Below are 12,551 nucleotides of genomic sequence, written 5' to 3'. Positions count from 1 at the left end.
AGTACAGAGACGGCAAGAAGCTGAGGCCCAAACCCAATTACAATAGTGTGGACCTCTCAGAAGTGGAATGGGAGGACCAAGCTGAAACTGTGAGTGGAGAAACAAAGAAGTTTTCACCCAGTCTTGTAGCCGGCAAGCAAGCACTTGGGTCCCTGGGGAGGGCTGAGGGCGCTGGGCAACCCTGGAGCCAAGCAGTGAGTTCTGTACTTGAGATTCTTTCAGCAAGCATGGATTTTAAGCCATGCCTCTAGAGCCGCAGGGTTTGCTGAGACAGACTGAGACCGTGCCTATAAGCCCAGCATGGTTTAGATGCCTATAAGCCCATGGTATTGTTGTGCTTAGCTTCTAATCTCCACATCACATCCTAGGGGACATTATGTCTCAGCAGCACAACCCTGTATCCCAGAGCATCGACCCCCTCAGAACACCACCTCAGTGAAAGCCCAGAACTGTGAGTCAGTGGCACCTCGACCCAGTCGAACCTTGACCTTCTTCCTTCCTGGAATTCTGCTCAGAGGCAAAGGGACGAGCCAATGTCCTAGGAATCCTAAGTCGTGATCAAAGCCCCCCAGACCTCCCTGCTTACCTGGGGTAAACAGACACTGACTCCCTTTTCTTTCCCCCTAAAGCTGAGAACCGCCATGATCAATGGGGAAACGGGGTCTCACTCCATGGACGTGAAGGTGCCACTGGACAAAGGGGTAAGGAGCCAGAGACAGTGCCCATGAGGTCCCAGTGGGCAGCACTGAGCCTGGACTTGGACTTCACTGTGTCCTAGGGGTGTGGAGGAGGGAGGCAGCAGGTGGGGGGTGGGCAGAAAGCGCTCTGTTGGTGTCACTGATGCTCCGTTCTTTAGAGACCGCTGGGTATGGAGTTCGCCAGAACACTCCCAGCTCTTACTGCCTGCTATTTGGCCCTTTGGTTGTTTATGATAGAATAGGAGAAAGTGACAGTTAATCTTGCAAACTGCCAGAAGCTCTGCTAAAACACGTCACATGGGAAGGGTTGGAAGTATTCACTGCTCCCTATAGCTGATTTTCATCCAAACACAGAGGCTGGAACCATATATCCTTACTACAGAGAATCAAAACCGGGAAATGCTGCTAGATGTGTGGACCTGTGTGTCATTAGGAAAGACCGTTTCGTCTTCTCACGTAAATGATTCTGACGTGTCCTCTGAATTCACATCTTCCCCTGGCTACCAACATATGTCACCTCCTCCTGTACAGCCACCCCCACCACCTCCTTCATTACCCACCTGCCTCCGCTCAAAGGACACGGCATCTGTCTGCAGCAATTAGACCTGAGCCCTTCCCCACACACAGATCTCCGCAAAGGCTGAGCTGAGAGGCGCTGGCTGGTGTCCCTTCTAGAGAGGCAGTTGGTATCCACCAGGACTGCTGTGGGACGTCTGCTCCATCAGGCACACTGGGAATGTCATGAATGCCAGGTCACCCGAGATAACTGATACCAAAAGAGTCACAGTCCCCTCTCTGTGCCTTCAGCCTGTCCTACAAGTCCTACAGACAGCCACCCTGCCACGACATAGAACCTAGCATGGGTCACTCATGCGCACATGGCCATACGGCAGCCAGAACAGCTGTGGTGCTATGACCCTCACGCTGGCAAACACAGTGGGTGGAGTTTGCCTTCACCTTTTTCTCTCAGGACCAACGCCCTCATGGCCCCCGTGCTCCTCAAAGCCATCAGGCAGAGTCCTAACCAGAAACGGCAGGGTGAGTTTTCATGGAAACATCTTCCTGCTTGGGAAATGTGCTCACTGCTGCTAATAAGGCATTTCGGTGAATCAGGACTTCCTGAGACGTGAGGGCATCAAAGAAGCAGGATGGTGAAAGCAATGGGATGAGATACTGGCTTCATAGCGTGTGGCTGCCGTGTCTCCCTACGGCTGATACCTCCAGTAAAGGCAGCCTAGAGTTCTAGGAAGTAGCTCTGAGCACAGTACCGATGCCCGTTTATTAGGCAGCCCTACAAGGCAGGTTCCTGATTACCCACATCTTACAGATGGAGACAGTCAGAGAATCCAGAAATGTGCCTACTAGGATCCTGGCAAATCACACAGTCAAGACTGAAGGCTTTGAGCCCTGTGTGCTCAGAGTGCCAGTCCTAAATACTCCCCCAAGTGTCTGGGAAAACGTTTCTTTATAAAATTAAATTACGGAGTAGCATTTTCTTACATTTACTTTTAGTTAGCCCTCCTCACTCTTCCTCTCACTTTCCTTCTACTTTTGTGTTTAGTTTGGGTTTTATTGCTGTGAAGAGACACCACGACCAAGGCAACTCTTGTAAAAGAGAACATTCCACTGGGGCTGGCTTCCAGTTCAGAGGTTCAGTCCGTTGTCATCATGGCAGGAAGCATGGCAGCCCTCAGGCAGACATGGTGCTGGAGGAGGAGCTGAGAGTTCTACATCTTGATCCATAAGCAGCAAAAGGAGACTGTGTGCCACACTGGGCCTTGCTTGAATATAAGCGACCTCAAAACCCATCCCTACAGGGACACACTTTCTCCAAAAGACCATAGCTACACCAACAAGGCCACACCTCCTAATAGTGTGACTCCCTATGGACCAAGCATTCAAACATATGAGTCTATGGAGGCCGTTTTTATTCCAACCACCACATTCCGCCCGCTGGCCTTGTAGCCATGGGCTTTTAGCCATACCATAATGCAGAAAAGCATTCTGTCCAACTTCAAAGATCCCCACGGTCTACAACAGTCTCAAACTTATGTAAAAGTCTGAAGTCCAAAGTCTCTGAGATTCATGAAGTCACTTAACTGTAATCCCCTGTAAAATGAAAATGAAAAATCAGATCATATCCTTCCAACATACAGTGGCACAAGGCATACATTACCACTCTAAAAAGCAAGCATTGTGAAGAAATACTGGACCAAAGCAAGACCAAAAACCAACTGGGCAAACTCCAAGCTCTACACCTCCATGTCTGATGTCAAAGTGTTCTTCAGATCCCCAACCCCTTTCAGTTTTGTCGGTGCAACACACTTCTCTCTCTTGGGCTGGCTCCAGTCCCTGTTAGCAGCTCTCCTTGGCGGGTGTCCCACAGCTCTGGGATCTCCTATATACTTGGGAATCTAGACTTCACCTTCACAGCTTCACTCAGTGGCCTCTCTGGGCCTCCACGAAGGGACGGACGCTTACGCCACACACCTGGCCTCAGGAGGTTTCCTTAGTTGCAGAGGGAGATTCCATAATCTCTTCCTTCTATCCTTGATTCTAAAGCCAGGGCCACACGGCTGGAATCTGCCAAGTTTACTGCTTGCTGGGGCTGGAGCGTGCCCCCTCCTTCAATTGCATCTTCACCGGCTTTCTGGTTTGATAGTTTCCTTCACTGCCTAAGCCTGTTTGTCCTGGACTCGCTTCATAGACCAGGGTGGCCTTGAACTCACAGAGATCCACCTGCCTCTGCCTTCCAGGTGCTGGAATTAAAGGCATACACCACCACTGCTGGACTCTAAACTTTTCTTTAATTCCTTTTCACAAATTAGAAGCTTAGCTAGATGGTGTCTTGCCCTGAGATCACCACTCCCTTATTCCATTTATCATCAGGCTTTTCTTTCTTTATTTACTTTTAAAGGTTTATTTATTATCATGTATACAGTGTTCTGCTTACCTGTACACCTGCAGGCCAGGGAACCAGATCTCATTCTAAATGTGGTTGCTGGGGATTGAACTCAGGACCTTTAGAAGAGCAGACAGTGCGCTTAACCTCTGAGCCATCTCTCCAGCCCAACATCAAGTTTTTCCTTAATCTGTTTATCTCATTGAACACAGGACTTGGCTCTGTTCCACTACCTGGTGCTCCATTTCTTTTCAAAATGTACATTTTCTACTTTTTCTTGCTTAGCTTGTTCCTTTTTTATTATAGAGTTACATACGAGTGACCCCTAATAACCACACCACAGAGTTACAGGCAGATTTTTCAGACAAGGGCAAAAACCATCCAAATTCTTTACCAAAATATCACAAGGACCATCTCTAAGTACACATTAACATTCTCCTTTGAGCTCACTTGAGCCAGGACCCCACAATTCAAGTCACCCTCAGCACCATTGTCTTCCATTAAGCCATGCCTAAAGTGTCCAACTGCTTTCCTAATCCAAAGTCCCAAAGTCCACATTACTCCAAACAAAAGCATGGTCCAGGCGATGCTCCAGCCATACCCCATCCCTGGGACCAGCTTCTGTCTTAGATAGGGCTTTGATTGCTGTGAAGAGACACCATGACCAAGACAGCGCTTATAAAGGAGAACATTTCACCGGATCGTCTTACAGTCTCAGAGGTTTAGCCCATCATCATCATGGCGAGAAGCATGGCAGCGTGCAGGCAGACACGGTGCCGGAGAAGGAGCTGAGAGTTCTACATCTTGATCGTCAGGCAGCAGAAGGAGACTGTGAGCCACACTGGGCATAGCTTGAGCATAGGAGACCTCAAAGCCCAGCCCCCCATGTAACTCTTCCTCCAACAAGGTGCTACTTCATATGAACCAAGGATTCAAACATGAGTCTGTAGGGGTTATTTCTATTCAAACCACCACAGAATGTATTATATGTAACTACATATATATATATTATATACTATATATGCAATAATATTTTATATTTTAATATATTATAGGTTATATAAAATATATTGTACATTTATACATACATATATATGTATTATATATAATATAATATATTATTATAGATAGAAAACACACAGCATTTTTCTTTCTGGGCCTGGGCTACCTCACTCGGTGCCATATTTTCCACTTCCATCCTGCCCCTTTCTGACTAGTTCCCTTCCTCCCCCAGACACCCTCTCTCATCTGTTTCATGTCGCATATATCCCGTGATCCTCTTTTCCATCCTCCTCTACCATGTCACCCATCCCTTCAGGATTCCCTTTCAAGTTCTACAACCCTCACACATGGATACATAAATACATACATTTATATAGGCACCCCGATGTCATCTAGATCTAGACCCCACATGTAAGTGAAAGCACAGAATATTGTCTTTCTAGTCTGGCTTGTTTCACTTCACATAATGATCTCCAGTTCCATCCGTTTTCCTGCAAATGTCATGACTTCACTTTTTTTAAAGGAGTTTCCAAATTCCTCTGTGTGTGTGTGTGTGTGTGTGTGTGTGCGTGCGTGCGCGTGCGCACACACGCATGCGCCTCCTGTTTTTAAATCATTCATCTGTTGACAGACATCTAGGCTGGTTCATTTCCTAACAATTGTGAACAGCAATAAACCAAAAGGGGCAGGTGTCCCTGTAGAATGTTGGCTTAGAGTCCTTCAGGTACACATGCACCCAAGGGTGGTATGGCTGGGTCATATGGCAGTCTGTGTGCAGTGTTTTGAGAAACAGCCATACTGGTCTCCATAGTGACTGACTAGCTTACATTCCCCATTGGCAGTATGTGATGGTTTCAGTGTTTGGGGTTGTGGCTCTTTACACGATCTAGAGACTGGCTCTCTGACTGATGAGTAATTGGCAAAGATTTGTTTCCATTCTATAGGCTGTCTCTTCCTTTGCTGTGCATACGTCTTTTAATCCATGTGGCCCCATTTGTCAGTCCTTAGGATGCTTTTCTATGCCACTGGAGCCCTTTTCAGAAAGCCCTTCTTATGTTTGTATCCTGAAGTCTTTCCTCCACGTTTCCTCCAGCAGTTTCTGAGTTTTAGACCCTATAGCAAAGGTCTTGATTTGTTCTGAATTGACTATCAAGCTGGGTGAGCTGCATGGACCTCTCTCCCCAGCACCCTTTGTCAAAGTCTGACTTCTCTCCAATGTATACATTGATGCCTTTGTCAAAAATTAAGTGGCTGTGTTGACTGATCTTTAGATTCTCAAATCTGCTCATGTCTGTGTTTGTGCCACTGCCATCTTCTTTTTGCTACCATAACCCTATTATATAAGTTGAGATCAGAAATTGTGATACTTTCAGCACTATTCTTTCTGCCAAGAATTGTTTGGGATAATCCAAGACATATAAGCTAAGGTTCTCTAGTGGAACAGAACTGATAGAATAAATCTTTGTTATGAAAAGACATGGGTAGCTGGTTTTGACTCCTACCAGCTGGTTCTCTGACTTCCATGCGCTGATTTGTAGGGTGAGATGGGTGGTTCCTGCCATCTCTCTCTCCGTTATGGAGCACTCTGAGCAGCATTGGTCTTCGCTCTTCTTTGAAGGTTAGGTAGACTTTGGTGATGAATCCATCTGTTTTGGGTTTTCCTTTGTTGGGAGATTTTTAGTACCACTTCAGTTTCATTGATTGCTGCAAATATATTTAAGTTGTTTCTATCCTACTAATTTGATTTGGATTGATCATGTGTATACAAAAATTCATTTGTTTCCTCTAAATTTCCTAGTTTACTTTTTTTTTTAGAATATGAGTTTTCACCAGGTGTGGTGGTGCACACCTTTAATCCCAGCACTTGGGAGGCAGAGGCAGGTGGATCTCTGTGAGTTAGAGGCCAGCCTGGTCTACAAAGTGAGTCCAGGACAGCCAAGGCTATGCAGAGAAACCCTGTCTTGAATAACCGGGAAAAAAAAAGAATATGAGTTTTCAAAATATTCCTTAATGATTCTCTGGATTTCATTGAACTCTGTAGTAACTTCTGTTTTTTATTTAATTTTATTAACTTAGGTCTTTTATTTGTTTTGGCTAAGGGTTTATCTTATTTATTTTTTAAAAATTACCAAGTTGTTTAAGTCATATATTATTCTTTTAATTTCACTAATTTTTGTCCTGGTCTTTATTATTTCTTGACATCTCCTGCTTTTGGTTTAGATTCATTTTATTTTTCTAACACTTGAGGCACATCATTAGTACTTATTTTATATCTTTCTGGCTTTTAAAGATACATTTATTTATTTAGTATGTATATATGTATGTGCACACGTGTGTGGTGTACACACACACACACACACACACACACACACACACACACACACACACTGCAGAGTGCCTGCAGAGAGCAGAGGGCAGTGTGCGGGAGTTGGAGTTCTCTCCTTTCACCACGTGATTCCAGAGATGAAACTCGGGTCCTCAGCTTTGGCAGCAAGCCGCTTTACCCCTCAAGCTACCTGCCCAGCCTTTTCTCATTTACAGCGTAAGCACACACAACCGCAAACTTTCTGCTTACAGCTGCTCTACCTGTATCTCAGAGGTTCTAGTAGGGTGTGCTTTCATTTTCATTTGACTCTAGAATTTTTTTTTATTTCCTCCTTGCTTTGTTTAATGACTCTGCAGTCATACAAGAATGTGTTGTCCAAGGCTTGGAAACTGAACAATATACTTTTTAAGCATTGATTGATTGACTGATTGATTGATTGATTGATTGATACTAGTATCTAACATGAGCTTGATTGTCTGACTAATATACATTTCTTACTTATCCTAAACAGTTCATAATATTAGCTTTTAAAATGACTAGGTTAAGAGCACTGTCTGTTCTTCCAAAGGTCCTGAGTTCAATTCCCAGCAACCACATGGTGGCTCTTAACCATCTATAATGAGATCTGGTGCCCTCTTCTGGCATACAGGCACACATGCAGGTGGAATGCTGCACAAATAGTAAATAAATAAATCTTTTTTAAAAAACGACTAGAACTTAACATTGCAGTTTTAAGAATTACATAGATTTTTTGAAAAAGAATTACATAGATACAATACCTTAGCATCCTGTATACAAAGATCTATGCCAATGTAATATTTTTGGCTTATTAATGTTTGTTGGTCTAAAAGCACATTCATTTATTTATCATTCTTATAACCACCCCCTTTAAAACAATAACAGACATTTATCACCCATACAGTGACCAAAGACTATTTATTGCCCATGGAAATGGGGGGAGGCAAAAAGACCAAATACTGAAAAGACAACACAAGCAGCCCAGGTGATTCCACCTCACAAATGGCCTCAATGACAATGTTTCCTTAAGCATCTTCATCTGGGACAATTTCAAAATGGCTGTGGGCTTGCTGTAGGAGCTGTGGGCTTGCTTGGGGGCTGTAGGATCACTGTGGGGCTGTGGCTTGCTGTGGGGGCTGTGGGCATGTTATGAGGGCAGGACTGCCAGTTTTCCTCAGGCTGACCCTTTGGGGCTGTGGTTTCGGATTCCCTACCCTGCCCTCACCTGTGAGCTGTGCGGCTGAAGCTAAGTCCTGCTGATCTCTGTTGTCCACCGCTTTCCCACTATCCTTTCACTTCCTCTGTGGATTTCTGAATCTCTCCCTCTCTTTCACTCTTTGAAGTGGAGTCTATAGTTTTTCTAGCAGTTTTTCTAAAAGTTGAAGAGGTGGGGTCAGGGGAGAGAAGTCCCCCACTTTTCTCCAGGAAGATATTATTACACATCCCAGCTCTAGATGCTTCTAGCCCCTGTGCTATCTCACGGTCCCAAAGGAAGCCTCGGCTCACAGTGCCTGCTGCAGAGTCCAACATGGCAGCCACACGGACAATCTAAGTTACCTTGATGTTGGTTTAAATTAACTAAGATGTTTCAAGTGCTGTGCTGGCCACATAGGCTGGACAAGCCTAGACCTTAAAAGCACTGTCCAAAAAGAGCCAGTTTGCTGAACGGTGGAGTGTTTCTGTCCTCAAAGGATCTGTGATGGTTGATTAGAGACAGGGTGAGGAGTGAGAGAGGCACAGAGCAATGACCAGCAAAGGTGTGGATCGAGGGCCGGCAGCCAGCACCACTCTGTCACCTAGCCAGGGCACTTTTCTTTTGCTTTCAGAAACGAGTTCTATTCCTGACCAATGACTATTTCTTCACGGACATCAGCGACACTCCTTTCAGGTGAGGGGGATACTGTCACAAGCCAGGGATTTGAGACAGGGCACAAGCTCAGGATCGAACTTTCGGATTTGATAGTAGATTCTTTCTTACCCAGTCAGCAGTTTTGTGCTAACAGCAAAAGGTCCTAGTCAGCTAGCATTCGGGAAGTGGGATCTAAATGGGCTTTGGCGGTGTGGCTAAATGTCCAGTTCTGCAGTCAAACTCTTAGTTCAAATCCCAGCTCCACCACCTCCAGGCTTTGTGACCTGAGTCAAACACTCTCTGTGCCTTACATGTGTCACTGTGAGATTCCAGTGGTGATTATCGCGGTTACTTTTTGGCTGTGACAATGACATGACACAGTCTAGGTAGATGTCAAGGCAGAGTGGTCGGATGAGAGGCTCAGAGTGAACAGCTCCTGAGGCTCCCTCCCTCGTTTCCCAGTAGAGCTCAGGCTCCCTGTGCAGACAGCCCACTAAAATCCCAGAGAACACCCCAGCCCCTGCAAAGCAACTGCATCAGAACTGCGAGGCAGAGCCCAGGCTCTATGCCTTTCAATGCTCCCCAGATTCAAGTCTGAAGTGCTACCAAGAGATGGGGTGCACTGGGAGAGGAACCTAGGGGCATCCTCAGACCTCTAAATGTGCCAGCTGGTCCCCAGAACCTCTAGACATCCTTAAGTAATGTGGGAGCTGCGGGTGGTCTGTGGTATTTCCAGGGCCCTTCTAGGAAAGGATGACTGATAAACCAGCAGTGCCTTCCTGGTTCTCAGGGAACGAGCTGTGAGGCCAGGCTAAAGGAGGAGAGCTAGAAGGGCATAGTGCTGTCCTGTGTCCAAAGTTCCTTGCTTACTGAGCAGCTGGAGTGGACACAGCCAACATGGACATAGCTGCCTTCTCTTCTCTCTAGCTTGGGAGTGGTGCTGACCAGGGGCCATGGGGAATACATCCTCCTGGGAAACACATCTGTGGAGGAAGGTAGGTCAAGCTGTGCACTGACTGTGGTGTGTTGTGTGATAGGGGATGTACTCTCTCAGGTGGCTGAGCAGGGTCACCCCAGGGTGGGATCAGGGTGAGCATTCCCCACCAGGTGGGGTGGCAGAGAAGAGCCTTACCCCTAACCCAGCTACTCATGACCCTAACTGCCCATGACCCCAGCTGCCCACGACCTTAACTGCCCATGATCCCAGCTACCCATGACCCTAAACTGCCCATGACCCCAGTTACCCGGGAACCTTGAGAGAATCATCCTTCATGAAGGTCAGGATGCCTCTGGGAGCCCTGAAAGATGGGACACGTCAATGTTTTTCCATTCTTCTTTCTCATCCTTGGGGTGCATCCTGTCACCCAGCATTCTCCCATCACACTAATCATAGTCCCCTTATCCCGAGACAATCACAGTGGCCTCCAACTGTTCACCTTGCCTCCATCTTTTATTGTTATGGTTTGGTTTTTGTTTTTTGTTTTTCGAAGACAGGGTTTCTTTGTGTAGCCTTGGTTGTCCTGGGCTCACTTTGTAGACCAGGCTGGCCTCGAACTCATGCTGAACCACCTGCCTCTGCCTCCCGAGTGCTGGGATTAAAGGTATGTACCACTATGCCCAGCATCTTCGTCTTTGACTTCATCCACAGAATTGTTCTAGAAATGCTTCCTTTCCTGGTGGTTTCCAGCCATCTTTCCCAGGGTCACTCTCTCAGGCTTCCTGTCCCTTCAAAAGATGTGCTCAAGTCCCGATTCTGGACATTGTGGCTGTGACCTTCTATGGGGGTTATGGTATTGGCAGATGTAATCAAGCCAAGATGAACCCATTAGGATGGGCCAGACTGGTGACCCTGGTGCCCTTAGAAGAAACAGACAGCTGAGGGCTAGAGTGGTGGCAGCAGTTAAGAGCACTTGCTGCTCTTGCAAAGGACCTGTGTTCCCAGCACCCACATGGTAGCTCACAGTTATCTGGAATTCCAGTTCCAGGGGAATCTGATGCCCTCTTCTGGCCTCATGCATGTGGTACATAGACATACATGCATGCAAAATACCCAGGCTTATAAAAGAATAACAATAAACTTAAAAAATAGACAGTGGAGGGCTATTTATGATGACAGGTATCTCTGTGAAGTACACAGCATAGTGAAGATGGGGACAGGAGTCTGGCTAGCAAGCTGTGAGAGGTCCCTGAGAAATCTCTCCTGTTGGCCCCTCCCTCAAGTTTACCCTGACCTTATCAGGTGCCTAGATGAGATGACATCACCTCCTCCAGCTTCCCAGGGTGCCCTGCCCTGCCACAGGGGTGCACTGGCCCCTGCAACATCCTTCCATAGCAAGGGGCACTGCTGCTGAAGCTGTGCAAGGCAGCGGTATCTAAAGAGGTGTAAGGCTGTAGCCACTAAAACCGGTAGCAAGACGCTGAAGGTGTGCATCAAGCGAACCCTCCCAGCAAAAGCATTTGCAGACCTGGGTGTGTGCCCACAGCCACAGGGTAGCCATCTGAGTATGGAATCTGCTTTCAGGCCTGCATGACTTACTTCATCCGGATCTGTCTCTGGCCAGCGACTGGTAAGTAAGGAGGTAGGGGCAGGAAGGAGAAAGGAGGATCTGAGGTAACACGGGCTCTCTGGGCTTCCAGGATCTACTGCATCACGGATATCGACCCGGACCACCGGAAACTCAGCCAACTGGAAGCTGTGGTCCGCTTCTTGACAGAGGTGGATCCAGACCTGGAGTGTGAGTGCCTAACGCATGCCTCTGAACTTGTCCTCTGGCCCCATCAGCTCAGGGCTCCCTAAAGGTGGAGAGTGCCATCAAGCCGTCCTGAGATCACAAGGGTGGTTTGAGGAGAACAAGAAGAGCCCCCAAAGAAACAGGCAAAGCTGGCTGGGGTAGTGGACCATGTGGGACAGGGGCATTCTGGGAACTGGAGGCCTGTACTCAGGATCCTTTTGTTAGAGGCCAGGATCTTCCTTAGCCCCTTCCAACCTTCCTGTTTGTCCCATCTGTCCCCACTGTTGCTTTAAGGGAAAAAAATCCCAAATGTTCAATTTTACAAATGAAGACTCAGGAGCCAGAAACTGCTAGCTCAGAGAGGCAGAGAAAGCATCCAGCTAGCCTTCCTACCCAGCTCATGCCCCAGAGGAAAAAGCCAAAAGCCAAAAGCTAAAAAGAAAAAACCCTTTCTTCTCCACACTATCTTAAGCACCCTTCTCTCAATGTCAGTTCTTTTTGTTTAATCCCTGTGGGCTGGTTTCTTGCTCCGCCTCCTGACCTAGCTTTTGGATTAAAGGTGAGCCAGAACCACAGGTATTTCTTTACAGGAGACAGAAAGCTCTTGGGTTAAGGGTGTGTGTCGGGAGTGAGCCACTCCACAACTAGAAACAGGTTTTTACAGGTCACGGTCTCAGGGTTCATAATGGGATCAAACATCCTGCAACACCCCACCACCACCTGGCAGTGGGCAAGGAGCAGACACCGCCTTCTACCAAGCATAGCATTTGGTCAGGCAGTTTCTTCACTCCTGTGATCTGCAGGGGGGGGGTGAGGGGGGGGCGTGATTTCCAAGTCTGGGCACTCAGGCCAATGGCCAGTGCTCACTTGACCATGGCCCTCAGGAAGCCCCTTTGTCCTCTTTGGTTGTCCAGCTGCATACAAGTTCTCCCCATGAAAAGGCCGTCTCCAAAACCAACCTGCCAGGTCAACAAGGCTGAAGTGAGCATGTACTTGCAACGGACCTGGGCAAGGACTGAGACAC

The 12,551-nt window shown here is 47.1% G+C and overlaps 1 protein-coding gene across 3 annotated transcripts in view; it reads left to right on the top strand.

Annotated features, from left to right (window-relative positions):
• The window catches only part of CACNA2D4 (calcium voltage-gated channel auxiliary subunit alpha2delta 4), a gene marked incomplete at its 5' end in the record, with an annotated part of 99,668 nt that overhangs the window by 36,926 nt on the left and 50,191 nt on the right, over positions 1 to 12,551 (top strand). For all 3 annotated transcript variants that reach the window (XM_084766093.1, XM_084766092.1, XM_084766091.1), the window contains 6 exons: positions 3 to 89; positions 630 to 701; positions 8,773 to 8,834; positions 9,723 to 9,790; positions 11,317 to 11,362; positions 11,433 to 11,530. In XM_084766093.1, coding sequence (XP_084622219.1) covers positions 3 to 89; positions 630 to 701; positions 8,773 to 8,834; positions 9,723 to 9,790; positions 11,317 to 11,362; positions 11,433 to 11,530 — 433 coding nt within the window. The remainder of the gene's footprint in view (positions 1 to 2; positions 90 to 629; positions 702 to 8,772; positions 8,835 to 9,722; positions 9,791 to 11,316; positions 11,363 to 11,432; positions 11,531 to 12,551) is intronic.

This window comes from Acomys minous, assembly GCF_964271855.1.
Source record: "Acomys minous genome assembly, chromosome: 17".
NCBI classification, from domain to species: Eukaryota; Metazoa; Chordata; class Mammalia; order Rodentia; family Muridae; genus Acomys; species Acomys minous.
Note: the sequence above shows the minus strand (reverse complement) of the source record. Positions and strands in the feature narration are given on the sequence as shown.